Source organism: Pipistrellus kuhlii, unplaced genomic scaffold (assembly GCF_014108245.1).
Source record: "Pipistrellus kuhlii isolate mPipKuh1 unplaced genomic scaffold, mPipKuh1.p scaffold_m20_p_1, whole genome shotgun sequence".
Taxonomy (NCBI): Eukaryota; Metazoa; Chordata; class Mammalia; order Chiroptera; family Vespertilionidae; genus Pipistrellus; species Pipistrellus kuhlii.
Genome location: NW_023425404.1, coordinates 40304279 through 40322121, shown reverse-complemented (window position 1 = coordinate 40322121; position 17843 = coordinate 40304279). Strand labels below are relative to the sequence as shown.

At 35.1% G+C, this 17843-nt stretch overlaps 1 protein-coding gene across 9 annotated transcripts in view; it reads left to right on the top strand.

Moving 5' to 3' along the window:
• The window catches only part of TCF12 (transcription factor 12), a 307685-nt gene that overhangs the window by 249741 nt on the left and 40101 nt on the right, over positions 1 to 17843 (top strand). For 8 of the 9 annotated variants that reach the window (XM_036440877.2, XM_045582229.1, XM_036440845.2 and 5 more), the window contains 4 exons: positions 6309 to 6414; positions 7443 to 7582; positions 7831 to 7975; positions 8281 to 8345. In XM_036440877.2, the coding sequence (XP_036296770.1) occupies positions 6309 to 6414; positions 7443 to 7582; positions 7831 to 7975; positions 8281 to 8345 (456 nt within the window). The remainder of the gene's footprint in view (positions 1 to 6308; positions 6415 to 7442; positions 7583 to 7830; positions 7976 to 8280; positions 8346 to 17843) is intronic. The other variant, XM_036440931.2, reaches the window with a different exon arrangement.

Sequence of the window (17843 nt, the reverse complement as noted above, 5' to 3'; positions counted from 1 at the left end):
AAATTTCAGAAATTTTAAAGTTTTGCCATTTAGGTTAAAGATGCTTTTTATCTAAGTGTATACATAATGTCACTGTTTATAGAAAATAATGGATCCAAAGTGATCAGAAGAATAAATAGGAAATCATTTTTAGGAAATTTCTTTAATTTCCTGTAACACTTATCTGGCATTCTTATCTGAGTGAGTATAATTATTAAAGAACTTACTCTTTTTTAAAAAGCTTATTTTTTACTAAATTCAAGTCCCACAAAATTTCAGGAAGCTGTTATTTGTGTGTCTTACTATGTATGGAATCTGCATAGGTAATCAGCAATAACTAAAAAGTAAATCTTAAAATAATTACTTAGTTTTTCTTAGTTTTTGAGTGTTAACTCTTAAATGTGCACATTTTAAAAATTTTTGCCCCCCAAATTTAATTAATAGTATTCAGGATTTGACTTGAGTGGGTATTTTCTTTTTCAGGTTTTAAGTACAAGCTTATAAAATTGTGTATTGTTTAATAAAATATAGTTATATAAAATATAAGATTAATTAAATGGATGTTCCTGAACATGATTTCACATTTTTATTTTAAAATTCTGATGGTAAGGTTAATTAGCCAAATGATTGTGTTTTATTTGTTATTTTGGTAAGTTGATTGTGCTAAACTATTTTTAGCTTAAAACTATTTTTAGCATAATGTTTTTTACATATTGGAGCTTCATGTTAGCATGTATTAAAGCATTTAGTGATATTTAACATATTGTAACTTAAAAGAGGACTATTCAAAGCATCTTGACAAAAGAACAAATAGAAGCTTAACCATATTGAAATGTTGGTAATAATTTCTGTCAGAACATGCTCAGAAAAATGGATAAGCTTCTTCATCTTCCTTTCCAAATTAGCTGAAGGTGTTCCCAGAGTGAGAATTTAGGCTGTTTATGGTCTTGATGGGCCTTGGAGCTTATGAGACTGCCAGAATATTTCTTTCAAAGCAATTTGTGTGATTTTAAACTGTTAGGTAAAGAAGAGTGATCTACACCTGTGTTGCTCTGTAGTAACCACTAGTCACATATAACTAAATTAATTAAAGTTTCCTTTCCTCAGTTGTACTATCCACCTTTCAAGTGTTCCATAGTCCCTTATAATTAGTGGCTGTATTGTACAGCGCAGCCATAGGACGTTTCCATCATCACAGAAACCTCTACTGGCCAGTGCATCTAAAGCATTCTTCTCGTTTTCTGTTTAAGGTATCTTAATTAGGATGTACATCTATTCTCACTCTTCGTCATTTGGAATATTAAAAAATATCCGTCACCACACAGGCTGTGAGTCTATTTTTAAAAGCATGGGTAATGACATTGTGTTTTAACTCATCACTGGGTGTGACAAGATAAAAGAAAAGATCATTTTAGCAAAAGCTTTTTACTTCCTTTTATCTTTTCTCAATAAGCATCAGAAAATAATTATGCCTCCCTGCTTTGCATAGATGTTTCCAATATTAATTACATGAAGGATGCATTAAAATCAAGAGCACAGTACACAGCTCCAGCCTCTAGAGCTAGACAAAGTGGCTGCCCTGAATTTGGGTTTATCCATGTGACTGATCTGAACCTTCCATACAGGAAACAGGGAATTGCTAACTTGACTCACATTGGTCGTATGGGCTAAAACATTCCAAGGATAATTGTGTGATCGCTATAATTGTAAATATTCATCCCTGGTGTACTCTGTTACTCTTAAAAAGTCAACTTGGGTGGATGCGATGAGGACATAACGATACTAATGTGGATTTGGTCTTTAACAGTGAAAGAGAGAGACTCTAAGATTTTCAGTTAAATATTCATTCAAGTTGGAATAAATGTTATGGTTCTATTCACCAGACACTCACATTTTCTCTCACCATTCCTGAAGGAGAAAATGTAAGTGCTTGGGAAAGAAGAAAGACAGTCTCATGATAGTTAACTGCGAGCCTGACATTCTTAAATGGAGCTAGAATTCTAAAGACAATGTCTGAGTACCACATTTTAATAGAACATCTTAAATTACTTGTAGTTTTTTCTTCCTTTTTTTTTTTTTTAATAGTTTGACTTCTGGTAGATTTTAATCATTTTAAATCATACATATTCTTTTCTCTTAATTTTGAGATTGTTTGTTGTGATACGAAATCATACTTAAGATTTAAATATATGATTAGATTATTAACTAGAAGGAAAAAAACCTGGCATCTTTGTGCAGGTGATCAGATGACATAAGCAGTCTGGTTTTAATTTGTAGCCAGTACTGATTGTAACTAAAAGAGACTTGCTCTTTTTGTGGAATTGGCTGACTATTTCCCTGCATCTGGAGTTAATAAAGTCTTTGAGACCACATCAGTTGCGCTTTGCCGCAAGAACTCTTTGATCTGAAAAATCAAGACTGGCACAACTGCTGCTTCATAACATTGCATCTATGTTTTTGCAAGCTATGGTTAAGATACCAAAAGTAAAGTTCTTTGGCTGGGTTAGAAATGCTGTTAGATGGGCCTCTCTAAGAACCATGTTTTTCAAAACATTTTTATTAAGATACAAACTTTGAACTTAACGTTAGTAAATATATGATAAACTTATGATAGTTTTAGTTTTTACCATTTTCATTTATAAGCTCTGTCCTTCAAAAGTCCATTTATTTTTCAAACTCCTTATAAAAACCAACATTAAAAATAACTTTACCTCTAAAATGAGTCCATTTTATTTTCTCTGTATACTTTTAAAATGTTTACAAGAGTAGGCAAGTCTCTTCTCCTTGGTGTGATTTATATCGGTTTTTCTTGCTTTCCACGCCAGCCATCTATTAACCATTATCTGATCAGTACAGTCTTTATTTGACAGCAATTTGTAAAGAAGTAAAGTGAGATTTATCTTTTTATTAAAGTAAGTATATTTTGTTCGGAATACAGTGAATTGAATGGTAATAAGGATAAAGAAATATAAATTGATAAATTATGTTTAAATTTAAACTGGCAAATTATGTAGGTTTTTTTGTGAAATTTCATCAAAACTGGAGTTTTTTCATAATTATCAGTGTGAGGCTTACCTACTGTTTTAGTCTATAACCTGTATATAAATAGAGAATTTTTTATTTCATACTTTAAGATCAGTTATGATGTGTATAATAAATAATCATTTACAACAAAACAACACATGTTCTAATGCTGTATTTTCTTGCTATATCTTTGGATTTACTTTATTTTTGTTGGTTGTGGTTTTAACCTACTTTGGGAAAATCAATATAAAAAGGGATTAGAGAGGATCTATCTGTGGCTGAATTTAGACACTGAATCTTGATTAAAAGAAAAAAATACAAAATTTCTCTACCGAAAACTTTATCTTGCCTATCATAGCCTATATAATACATTCCAAACACATATGTGTATACCTAATTATTTCATTTTCACACAGTTTTTATGTAATAACACTAAACTAGAAAGCTCTGTTTAATATATACATTGAGTGGCCAGATTATTATGTGTTCAGAGATCATAATAATCTGGCTACTCAGTGTATATCCTATATAATCCTATATAATAAAAGGCTAATATGCAAATTGTCCCCTTGACCAGGAGTTCGACCAGCAGGCAGGCAGGCCAACCTCCCATGTCCCCTCCCCCTGGCCAGGCTGGCCGAACCCCACCCATGCACGAATTTATGCATCAGGCCTCTAATACATAGTCTGGCCATTCAGTGAGTGTGTGTGTGTGTGTGTGTGTGTGTGTGTGTGTGTGTGTATAAATTCACACACACACACACACACACACACACACACACACTGAATGGCCAGATTATTATGTGTTCAGAGATCATGATAATCTGGCCACTCCGTGTATATTAAACCATTATATATGTTTATATATATGTGAAACATTTTATCTACCATATTGCCCTTATCTAGGATCCTCTGGCTAATTTATAAGAATATATCTTATTTCAAAGTTCTCAGATATCACAGGTGTATTTTTACCTTTGGGATCTGAAAGATAGGAAACTAACCTGAGTTCCTAATCCATTAAAAAGACACACCTGTGCAAGTATTAATATTAGTACAGGTAGCAAGAAGAGTTAAAATTGGCTTTTTAACCTTTTATGTAGATGAATTTTTCAGATCACATTAGACAGCTATAAGAAACAGTATTTGAAGACTGAACAAGGATAATACCTAGCATTATAACTGCTCCTATAAGAATGATACTATTAGCTAATACTTGGTGAGTGATCATTGTGCTAAATATTTTATATATATCATCTTGTCTGATCTTTCTACCAACCACCTGATGCAGGCAGGTACTGTTAGCACTATCTTTCAAATGAGTCCGGAGGGTTAAGTAATTTGCCAGAAGTCTTTACAGTTACTCAGTGAAAGACTAAATGGAATATAAATGATAGTTTATGAAAATAAGAAATTTGGCTCCCATTGAATCTAAGTGTTTGCTTCCTCAACATTTTTTATTAGTGTGTAGAACTATGTGCTCAGGGTAAAAATGTCAAACTGTGTGGAAGGGCATAAAGTAAATGTCCTCCTTCCCAGTTCCAAGTCCAGATGTGTAACCATTAAGTTTCTCATATATAATTCCAGAAATTTCTTATGCTTATAAAAAAAATATGATTTTTTAACACATACTCCCATAATTTTAATTAATGTGATTCTTAATGGACTTTTAGGATTTTTATTTTGGAGTGAATTCTAATGTATGTATTCTTATCAGACCAAATAAAAGAAGTGTTTTATACACTGTTCATAATACACCTTTCCATTCTTCCTGACTCTTGATTTACTTTTACAGACCATGTATTACCTTAAATGTATTCTTTTTTTTCTCTTGGGTTTAGTGGTCATCATGCAAATAGTTTGATTATGTTCTGAGTATTAACGTTACGTGGCCCCACCGGTGTGGCTCAGTGGTTGAGTGTCGACCTGTGAACCTAGAGGTTGCTAATTCAATTCCCCGTCAGGGCACATGACCGGGTTGTAGGCTTAATCCCTAGTAGGAGGCATGCAGAAGTTAGCTAATTAATGATTCTCTCTCATCCTTAACAATTCTGTCCCCCTCTCCCTCTTCTTTCCTCTATCTGAAATCAGTAAAAACATATTTTTTTTAAAGTTATTTGGTTGAGCCGAAACCAGTTTGGCTCAGTGTTAGAGCGTCGGTCTGCGGACTGAAAGGTCCCAGGTTCGATTCCGGTCAAGGGCATGTGCATTGGTTGCGGGCACATCCCCAGTAGGGGGTGTGCAAGAGGCAGCTGGTCGATGTTTCTCTCTCATCGACGTTTCTAGCTCTCTATTTCTCTCCCTTCCTCTCTGTAAAAAATCAATAAAATAAAATAAAAAGTTATTTGGTTGACCCTTTAGTTTTCCAGAAAAAATGCCAATGTTGTCCATTTGCCCATTCAAAATGTTCATATTTTGCTTATCTGAAGCAAAGATGTGCCACAAAAAAAAATTAGTGCTCTCTGACAAATGAGTTTTTTTAAATAGTAATAAAACATAGTAGCACTTAATCTAATGTGTGTGTGTTTTTAATAAATCTTGTAGCCCTAACCGGATTGGCTCAGTGGATAGAGTGTAGTCTGTGGACTGAAGGGTCCCAGATTCAATTCTGGTAAAGGGCATGTACCTTGGTTGGGGGCACATCCCCATTGGGAGGTATGCAGAAAGCAGCTGATGGATGATTCTCTCTTCATCAATGTTTCTAACTCTATCCCTCTCCCTTTCTTTCTGTAAAAAGTCAATAAAACATTTTTAAAAAATAAATCTTGTAACAGTGAAAAGAATGAATTTTTATGATTAAACCCAAATTTTATTTCGTGCTCTGTTCAAAATACATTTGTTTCCATCATCACATTTTGAATTGTGAGTTTATATGAATTTATGTCTTTAAGCAGAGTGAACATTTATGACTTTATTCAACCACCTGGTATAATTGTCACACAAAGATATATTACAGGAATATAAGGTTGGGGCAGGTTTACAGTTATGAGTATACAAAAGAGTTTATTCTTATATTATTATTTATTAACAATTACATTATTTTTTATACAAACAACTAAATCTACTATTGCCCTACCCTGTATTTGGAGTAGTATTTTTCTCTAGTAATCAGCTAAAAATAAATATGTAGATAGTAACCAAGTTAGACATTATTTATGTGGATTTAAGCAATTTCTTTGGACCTGTGTTAGGCCTTTGTAGCTATGAGGTAAGCCTTTTATGGCCCTTTGTAATGCTACAATCATTATACATAAATTATATGAGAGAAATTTACATTTTAATTAAATTTCCTATTTAATTTTAAGGTATATGCACCATCCCCAAATTCAGATGATTTCAACCGTGAATCTCCTAGTTATCCATCTCCCAAGCCACCAACCAGTATGTTTGCTAGCACTTTCTTTATGCAAGGTAAGTACTGCCAAGTAGTTGTCAAATACAGCAGTTATCTGTTGTATATTAGCTAAAATTGTACAGTTGTGAGGTAAAAGAATACCTTTATAGGAGTTCTTTTATCTAGGTGTTTTTGGCTGAGGTAAATGAAAATTTATTTTTAAAATTCTCTAGTGCGATTTATTGTTGACTGCATTGTTGGACATCCAGCAAACCACTGGAGTGCCCATCTAGTGTTGACTGAATTTATAATTGATTTAAACTAAGAAAAATGAATTTTTTATTTTATAATTTAAATGTATGAAAGATATTAACAACTCTAGTTTTTTTATTTAAATTGCAGATTCATATCATTCCTAGAATTATCAATATAAATAAAGAGTGAATATCATAGGACAGAATATGACTTGTTAAGAGAAAAAGTATTACATTTCCAATAATTTATGTCTAGCAAATAATTTTTATTTGGTCTCCTGTGGTTTTGGATTATGGAAAGCTATACTATGGGAGCAGTAAATAACTGCATAAGTGGTTCCTTGATTTTACATTGGTGAATGAAGTCATTGCTAACACATTTCATTTGAAGGCTGATTGTAACAGTCATTATCAATTACTTAGATTTACTTTTAGAGAAACTTCTTTATTTTCCAGTTTTAAAATGTTTGATATAAGGTAAATTGTTTGTTATAGATTAAGGACTTTTAAAAAAAATATTTATGAGTAAACCATTTAACCCAAAATTAAATTCAATCTATCTCCAAATTTGGAATTTTTATGATCCTTGCTATTTAAGCTAGATCTTTGGGGGATTTTTATAATAGCCTATCTATTAGTTTGGATTATTTTTTTCTCTAATTGTAAAGCTTTATTCCTTCTTTTTAGATAGTCATTATGCAATTTGAAGGGAAGAAAACTAGATAGAAGACTAGGTTGGAAAGGGGAGGGGAAAATATCTGGAGGATAGCCTTTGAATTTTTATAGTATCATCAAAATAAGAGAAAAAAAATTTAGCTAAAGAAAATTCTATATTTCTCTTTTTGTCTTAGATGGGACCCACAGTTCTTCTGATCTTTGGAGTTCATCAAACGGGATGAGCCAGCCTGGCTTTGGTGGAATTCTGGGGACCTCCACTTCCCACATGTCTCAGTCCAGTAGTTATGGCAGCCTTCATTCACACGACCGCTTGGTAGGCTGTAACACATGACTAGAGTGTAGCAGCACTTTGTCCTCACTTGTGTTTCTTACTGGATTACCAGTGTAAGATTTGGTTCTGAAGTTTGAAATATGTCTAAACTACTGCATTAAGCATGCCACTTGAGATGCTAACTTGTGATGTTCTTTTTGACCTGCTACAGTAAGTAGTTGCCCAGTTATATGTGCATATTATTCAGAAAATGTATTTAATACAGTATGTCTCTTTCCTCCGTTCCCTAGAGTTATCCTCCACACTCGGTTTCACCAACAGACATAAACACAAGTCTTCCACCAATGTCCAGCTTCCATCGTGGCAGTACCAGCAGTTCACCTTATGTTGCTGCTTCGCACACTCCTCCCATCAACGGATCAGATAGCATTCTAGGTGAGCTTTTTCACTTTGGCAAAACTCCTGAGTTATGGAAATTTCAGTCAACCCCATACCTTTTAATATATTTTTAGTATTGAATTTAAAAATGAAAGGAAGAAAATAAATCTTTTCATTTTCCTTAATGTAGAAACATCTTTAGCTACTAAGTACAACACATGCAGAGTATTTGCTGGCTTATTATGACAGTTGTAAGATAACAATTAGAGAGAACCCTTGAAATACCAGTAATGGGAGAGTGCTAAAAAAGGCATGCCAGCTTGCTAAAATTCTTGATTTGTCTTTCTACTTGAAATATTCAGGAACCAGAGGGAATGCTGCTGGAAGCTCACAGACAGGTGATGCGCTTGGAAAGGCGTTGGCGTCTGTGAGTATCGATTTTATATATTCTACTAAATGAATATTACACTACTGAAATGTAGTGATTGTATTTTGTGGGTAGTATGTGTCATAGTTAAAGGATAGAGTTATAACAGGATCACTTTCATTACTCATTTAGCACTATTCTCAGTTTGTATCAATTCATGCTGCTCTTAAAATAACCTTTGAGAACATTGCCACAAGATCTATTCTTCTAACTCTAATTTAAATATATGTCTTTGTCTTTATGGAATAGATGTAGGTATAAAGAAGAGACATTTGGACATTTTTAAATCTGAGATTAATATTTAAAGCTATCTGTTACTAGGTCTAGTAATAATGTCATTTTCTAATACTTTTTTTTAAATCGAATTTATTTAAACAATACAACAAAATTTAATCAACAATATAGTTGCCGTTGTTTTCTACTACTTGTGCCCAACGCTCAGGAAGTGTTTTAATCCCTCTGTTGTAAAATTCTTGTGATTTTGATGCAAAAAATTCGGTCAATGCATTTTTGAGGCATTCTTCATTATTAAATTTTTTTCCAAGAAGAAAGTTTTGCAAAGAACGAAACAAATGGTAATCGGAAGGGGCAATATCAGGAGAATATGCAGGTTGAGGGAGAACTTCCCATTCCAACTGGCGCAGTTTTTCAGCAGTGATTCTTGCAGTATGCGGTCGTGCGTTATCGTGGTGAAGAATTACGCCCTTCCGATTAATCAGCGCGGGTTCTTTTTCTCTTAAAGCTTGGGCTAACCTTTCCAATTGGGCACTATACACTGCACTTGTAATGGTTTGGTTAGATGGTAAAAGTTCATAATGAAGAATTCCTTTAAAATTCCACCAAACACACAACATCACTTTTTTCGCATGCAAGTCAGGTTTTGGCGTGGGCTGCGGAGCCTCATTTTTGTCCAACCATTGAGGCCGCCTTTTCAAGTTAACATACAGCACCCTTCCTTCATCTCCGGTAACAATTTGCTCTAAAAATAGCAAACAGTTTTGACGAGAGAGGAGCGAACTGCAAATTGTGACTCTTTGATTACGGTTGTTGTCAGTCAACTCATGAGGAACCCATTTTCCAAACTTTTGGACTTTGCCAAGTGCACGCAATTGATTGGAAATTGTTTTTTGTGAACAATTTAAAGTTGTCGCAAGCTCTTGTTGGGTAATTTGAGGATTTTGCACCAAAAGAGCTTGAAGAGCTTCTTGATCAAAATTGGACACACGGCCTCGACCACTCTTGTCATCTAACGAAAAATTTCCCTCGCGAAATTTCTCAAACCAACGCTGGCATTTTCTGGCGCTAACTGCATCTTGACCAAGAGCACTACAGATGTTTTTTGCAGCCTCACTTGCTTTTCTTCCTAATTGGAACTCGTAAAGCATGCAGTGCCGAATATGCTCTTCATCCGCCATCATCTTAGCCCTAGTTTTGCAACAAAAACCAAACCAAACACAAACTTTTTCAAGCAAAACTTGTTAATTGCACTTCACACGTTCTGTAGATACCACGTGTTTGAAGGTTATGTCAATACAAGTCAACGCCAAGCAAGATTTTAAACGAATGTTAAAAAACTACATTAATTGTTACTAGACCCAATACTTTCAAATACTTAGTGAGTTGCCCATTAACATAAGTCAGGTGGAACCAAGAAAGACAACTCAGTTATTTCCTGATCCAGAGAAGGAAGTGCTTATAAGGAATTTTTCCTAGACAGAAATTATTTTATATATTTTTAAAAGGAAATAATAATCGTGTGCAAATGATTAAAAATGGGACATGAGAGCCTTCCCTATAAAAAGCCAGAGTCATTGAAGAATTTATTCTAAAATTAATAAAACTGATTTGGAGGAATTTCATAGTATTTTCTTGAGCATCTATTGTAGTTTATATCACATCAAGACATTAATAGCAAAGCAATGATTTGCTTTAATATTGGAATTTTGGGGGGAGAGCATTTACCAGCAATTCACAAAGACTACAAATCTAATCATTTAAAAGAGGCTCCACTTTTTTATACTTTCTGAAGTTTTTCCTTAAGGTTTTGTTTTTGTTTGTTTTTTTATCCTAAATAACATGTCTTTCAGAATTCCCAGACTTGTCTTATATTTTCTATGAAGTGCAGCTAACTTTGTCAAATACATTTGCTGCTGTTCATGGGGAATTACTCTCACTTAATGTTAGAGTAATTAATAGGGAGCAACTATTGAACCCTTAAGGAGGTAAACCTCTTTGATTATGGTTTCTGTAAATGAACTTTTCTTTGCAGCCAAGTACAAGTTTTTTGAGAACTGAAGCCAAGCCAAACTTATCTCTCACATAATGGAGCCCTGCACAAAATAGAACTCAGTAAATGTTTGTTGAATTCAGTCTTTTATCATATGACAAAAATAGTGGTGATAACATACAAAAAATAGCGGCTATAATTGGTTACTGGGTGCTAGGCACTATACTAAGCGTTTACATGACTTTTTTCATTTAATCCTAAAGAAAACCCTGTGAGGTTGGCATTATTTTCCCCATATTTCAGATGAGGAACTAAGGTTTAAAAGGTTAAATGACTTCAGCTCAGAGAGATTAGGTCTCTTGCCCTAAGATCACCAAAGTAGGGATGGTGAACTCCATATATATTAGATGAAAACCCTGAACTGATGAGCTTTACTAGTTTGTACTTTCAGAAAGAGGAATGGTACAGTGAGTTGTTTTAAAGATTGGTGAGGATTAAACAAAGGCAGTTGTCTACATAATTGCCACCTGGTGAAAATTACCTATTTAGGAAGAAAATCATTCTATAACTAGAGGCCCGGTGCACGGATTCATGCACCAGGGGGGGTCCCTCAGCCTGGCCTGCGAACATCAGCCAGAACCAACTCTCCGACATCCCCCACGGGCCCCAGATTGCGAGAGGTCGCCGGCCAGGCCAAGGGACTTCACTGGTGCTCGATTGAAGCCATAGGAGGGCTCAAGGCCATGTCCAGCTCATCTCATCCAGTTCCAATCAGCCGGACCCCAGCAGCAAGCTGACCTACAGGTCAGAGCATCTGCCCCCTAGTGGTGAATGCGTGTCATAACAACCTGTCAAACAGTCAGATACTATTAGGCTTTTATTATATAGGACTAGAGGCCCAGTGCATGAAATTTGTGTACAAGTAGGGTCCCTAGGTCTGGCAGGTGATCAGAGCTGATCAGGGCCTTCCGGCTGCCAGCTGGGGCCTGCCTTCACTCCATGCCGCTCCCTGGTGGTCATCGCATGTCATAGCAAGCAACCGAACTCCTGATCTCCTTTGAGTTTGCATATTAGGCTTTTATATTGAGAGATAATAAGTCCAAGGGCCTCCTAAGTATTTGATTGGCCTGCCGTATTCCTTGTGCTGATTGCACATGTAGAAGGACAAATAATATTTGAGCCTTTAATACTAGGAACTTTTTAAAAAATATAACCTGCATTTCAGGGGCTTTTTTCTCAAAAGTCTGTTTATTATACTAAAGAAAATTTATGGGAAGGAATCTTGACATTCAGGTAGGCAAGAATTAGTGATGTCCTTCAAGCTCCTTTTCAGTTACCTTCCAAGTCCTTGACTATTTTCCCATATTTATGACCAACATATGAGCCAATCAGTTGGCATTTAGAAAAGTAAATCCAAAATCAGTGTTAGTGGAAGCCAGGGAAGAATGTTTAATCTAGTTAGTGGGTGGGCTTTGGTTGTCATGGAAACTCAATTCTGTCATCCTATGTTGTTACTAGGCAGGAGCAGCCAGGTCATTCCATAAATCATTTCTGTCATAGCTGATGGTGATGCATTCCATCTGCTCCATCACTGCTTGCCATAGTCTGCACACTTCAAATCTCTTCCTTCAATCCATCTGCTGCCCCCTCCCCACTGGACACCTCCCCCAAATACATTCTTTCTCTAACTCCATTACAAAACTCACATTCACTGTAGTGCTCTCAGAATGTACTGAAAAGCAATACATTACATTGGACATAGGAAGGATTAGAAGAGATGAGGAGAAGGAATTTTATGAGGATTACATTTAAGAGTCTGGCATATCAGAATTTTATGTTTGATATTATAAGTCTTTGAAAATGGTGACCAGGAGTATTTTGAAATGTTTAAGTTCTTTATAATGTGACATTTTTAACATAGCATCAAGTTTTAGATAGAGAAGCACCATCCTACTGTCATTGGAAGATATTTTAGCACCCCAGTTATCTGTTATATGTCTTAGAGGGTCTTTCATGTGTAAAACATCAGAGGGTACAACCTTTGTTCTTCAGTTTAGGTATTAAAGAGCACATAAAGTACTGTGTGATTAAACATGTAAAGCCAGATAATACATTTGCAAAGGTTCCTTTATTTTAGGTTTAAGCCTGGATAATTGTGGTCTTAATCTCAGCATAGCTAAAAAGAGAATTGTACATGAAAGTATTTACACAAAGTTCCCAAAGCCCTGTGGATTATGCATTAGTTTAGATAATAAACGAGGGTAGATAGAAGGAAAGGAAAATCTGGGCATTCGTGCCGTTTCTAATGCATTTCCCTGAACATTTGCCAGACAATAACCCTTTAAGATTGTGCCCATGGAGAGTTATATAGAGGAAGAAACATCTGGTTTATTTCAGTGCTTAATACCATATCAAAACACTTGGTCTTTAATTTAGAGGAGATCAAACAAGAGAACTGTTTAACTTTGTTGATTATATCAGACTTCTTTGTGATAATTTATGTTTCGATTTCTACCTCAGAGCAAAGAAGAGAGAGAGTTTTAATCTGGATAGTTAAATGGTCAGTAGTCTTTAACAAAAGAAAAGAAAATTCAGGGAAGTTGATGTTTAAAAGTAATTCATGAAATAAGTGTCTTTGTTCCTTAGACTCAATAACATTAGCATAATAAAGATTAACTGAAATGTGCACTGTAGTGTTTAAAAAATTGGGCTCACAGTTCCAAGGTTGGGCTTGGGAGCTCCCTATTGTTTCTTTTTTGTCTGAGCCCCTTTTCACTCCCCTCTGGCTTATTGGCACCCTGCTGATTGGAATGGACCATGACTGATAGGAGGAGGAGCCTTATTTGTTGCAGTAAAATGAGGCATATTACCTCTTAAGTCTGGCAGAAGGTGTCGGGAGTTATTCATCATTGGTCATTTAACAGTACCGAGGGCCATGGCTGCATGCGGAATGAGTCTTACTTTGTGTTTATGCTCTAGATTCTAAATCACTCCCGTTCCCATTTTTAAATGACTGACTTTTTTCTTTTTCTTTTTTTTCTTTCAAACATCACTGTAGGAGAGTTCTGTTAGGTCAAGAAGTAATGTATTCCTGATTTAGAATACTCTCTGTCAAATAAGACCTTATGTTTAGAATTTCTTAAATAATACAACAATTTCTACATAGAATAAGTATAATTTGTATGTTACTTGGTAATAGAATAATCAGGCAGAGGTGAAGTTTAACTAACTGACCTGTGATCTAAAAGGCTGTATTATTTTGCCTTTTTAACATTGTGTTGCTCCTCCTCTCCCCACATACACTTCTTTTTATGAAAGCAACAGGGACAAAAAGGCTTAGTTCGCCAGGTTTTTTGTTCAGGAAAAGTATTAATGACAATTCTATCTGTTATCACTTTAGTTTAGGGCAGAGTAAAACCAGGGAGTGCGATGGGTGAGTAGAAAAAAATGGTTTTTATTGTACAAATGGAGAAGTTGCTTCTGGAAAAAAAAACATGCTAAAAGTTATTTTTTTTTTTAACTTGATACATTTTTGGTAGTTCTGTTTTCAAAGTAAGTTTTAAAAGCTTATACCTATTTTATATACAGCGTTAGAGCATTTGGTAAGTCATTACAAGATAGTGATATATACCTCCAAAGTAGGACTTCTTTCTTCTTTGAGATAAAGAAATTGTCACCAGCCCAGGCTAGGTTGTTTAGTTGATTGGAGCGTTGTCCCATACACCAAAAAAGGTTATGGGTTTGATTCCCGGTCTGGGCACATACCTAGGTTGTGGGTTTGATCCCCATTCAGGGTGCACAGGAGGCAACTGATCAATGTTTCTCTCTCACATAGATGTTTCTCCCTCTCTCTCTAAAATCAGTGTGTTTTTTTTAAAGAAGAAAAAGTTGTCACCAGTCCTTTGCATGGTTAGGGATTATGTAACACTAATGGCAGAGTTATCAGGGAGAATAAATATTGATAGTTGATTTATATTCTCAAAAGCTTATACCTGCTTAACAGTGTGGTATAGATAGCTTAGTGCATTAACATTAATTCTCAGAAATAGAAGAACCTCACTATATTGTTCTCAATAAAATTGATTTGTAAGTGGATTCATCTTTATAACAAGATATTTTACACCTTTTTGGTATTCCTGTTGAGAACCCCATTTACATAAATACTAAGGTAAATAACTACCACTTACTGAGTCCTGCTTTTAATCGAAAAGTATTATAGCAAATTTTAAGTATTGGACCACAGTGTTAATCAGTCAATTATTAAAAAATATTGAGCACCTGCTTGTACATGAGAGTGACAAACGATAATAGATTTAATGTTGAATCTGCCTTCAAACAATTTACATTCAAGGAGAGAAGATAACATAAGCATACAAAAAATAACAATAGTATATCACATAGTGTGAAGTAAAAAACAAAGAGAAGTACAAGTTATTCTAAAAGTACAAAGGAGGTGACATTTGACCTGTATTGTGATGTGGTATAAAATTTCATCTGGGAGAAGTTAAGAAACAGCTTTGAAAGGATAAGCTATGTTCAGAAAATGAAAATAAAATTATTTTGTTTGGATAATAGGGTACATAATGTTATATGTAGGTAAAAGTATAGAAAGATATGTTTGTGACCACATTATAAAAGATATCAAATCTCATTCTGTTTCATTTAGGCAACAGGAAGCACTGCATGGCATTTGACTGTTCAAAACTGGTGAGGACAATAGCTCAGGCAATTATGTATGAATGAAAGAAGCAGGGAGTAACGGGGACTATAAAGACTTAAATAGTTTAGCCACAAGTTCTAAGAGGAAGTGTCATGTCACTGAGAATGATGTGTGCCTATTCCAGAAACTAGAGAATTGTGGGTATTGGGATCTATGGTGGGAAGTGTGGATCTGGGGAAAGGAGGAGAGACAGTGGTTCTCACCACCATGAGAAGGTGGTGCTAAGGCAGAGAAAACAGAAGAGTAGACACGAGAAGGGTAGGAAGTGTGATGAAAGTGTGGGTTTGGAATTACTTAAGAACTTGAGATGGAAGGAGAATATGTCCATATGGAGAAGTCCAGCAATCAGTCTGAGGATAGAGATGTCAATTTAGGAGTCATTCACAGGGATGTCATATTTGGTACTTAGTGAAGAATGGTTTTATTAAGAGTTAACACAGATAAATAGAAAAGAAACTGGAAATCTACATTAAGGAAACTGGAAGAGTAAAAGAGGGGTGGTCGAGGCAAATAATCCAAGGATTTAGAAGAAATTCTCAAATAGTAACTTCTTGAAAGGATGATATCATTCATTCTTTCAATAAATATGTACATATTTAACAGCACTGTTGTAGAGTCTGAAACTACTGCAGATTCTGTATAATCCAGTTCTGCATGGAATTGAAACTTTTCTCCTCATCCATTCACGATCAATATTATCAACCTTTTCCTCCCTTGCCAATATTATCTCTTTTTTTCAAATTGATTTTAGAGACAGGGAGAGGAGGGTAGGGAGACAGGGAGAGGAGAGACATCAATGTGAGATAGATGTGTCAATTGGTTGCCTTCCATATGTGCCCTGACTGGGAATCAAACCTTGGACCTTCCGGTGCACAGGGACGATACTCCAACCAATACCGCAGGGCTCCCCCTTACCAATATTATAGTCAAAACATATTTCATAAAACTTAGCATAAGTTTTCATAAAAGATATAAGTATTTGAATCTTAAACATGAGAAATAGTAATTTATAAAAGTAAAGGGGGTATGTGAAGATACGTTTGTGTTGAAGTTTGATGAGCTTAATCTAATTTATTTAAATGGTTGAAATAAATGACTATGTTTATGCAGGCCACTGAGAACCAAAATTTGACTGTTAGGTAATTTTCCCATGTTCCCTGAATTTTTTAAAAGGTAGCAGTTTTAATACCAGCAATATTGATCTTAATACTGTCTCCCTATTACTAAATCTTCCCATAAAGTCTTCTGAAGATTTCTTGATAGCTTTGCTTTTTCCAAAATGGCTTTATAACTTACCGTATTTTTCGGACCATAAGACGCACCGGACCATAAGACGCACCAGTTTTTAGAGAAGGGAAATGAAGAAAAAAAGATTCTGAAACAAATAGTGTCCTAAAATATTTTATGTGCATTAAAACCCAACATCACAGTCATAAACACATGTAATCAACCCTGTAAAGTAAACAGCAGCACTTAGAACCATTTTAGAGCCGGGCAAGCACACAGAGACCACACAGAGCCGGGCAAGTAAAAAAACTTTTTTTTTAAAGTATATGTGTAGGCTATATTTGGACCATAAGACGCAGGGACTTTTCCCCCCCACTTCTGGGGGGGGGGGAAAGTGCGTCTTATGGTCCGAAAAATACGGTAAATATACAATTTCTAGGTCTGTTATTTAGAGAGAATTTGTGTTTAAATGCATTTGCAATTATAATTTAGTGACATCATACAATTTGGAGTGTTTTATTTAAGGTAAATAAATATACCCATTTCTAGGCAAAAGAATATAGACTTTCTGGCCTCTTGCAATTTAATTTGTGCTGTCTTATTTTTAAAAAATAAAATGTTGTTTGATGATATGATTTGTGGAATTTTGCTTTACATGAGATCCCAACATCTGACTTTTTCAGCATCTGTCTTTAAAACCAATTCTGAAACCCCTTATATAACATAATTTGGGCCTCTTTAAATGCATTAGAGCTCTAAGCTTATTCAGAGTAAGTTTATTTCTGTTGGATGATTCTCTGCACCCACTAGTCATTTCCTTTTAAAAATATTTGACTATAATTTGTTCACATAAGTTGACTTGTCTGCCTTAAGTTAAATACTGAAATGTGAAGACGATTTATTATGACCATTATAAGAATAGAATTGTCCTAGAGAAGACCTTTTTGGGACCATTAGTGCCTAGATTAAGTAGACTTTTTAAATATTTAATGGTTAATTTAGGTTAATTTGAATGAATTTCTCTCACTCTTTTAGAATATATTTTATTGATTTTTTTTTTTTTTTCGGAGAGGAAGGGAAAGAGAAAGGGGGATAGAGAGCTAGAAACACCAATGAGAAACATTGATCAGCTGCCTCCTGTACACTCCCTACTGGGGATGTGTCCGCAACCAAGGTACATGCCCTTGACCAGAATCAAATCCAGGATCCTTCAGTCCTCAGACCGATGCTCTATCCACTGAGCCAAACCAGTTAGGGCTCTGTCACTTTTTTAAAGCAGTAATGAAATAAATATGAAGTATTGCATCAGCGCTGGCCAGGTGGC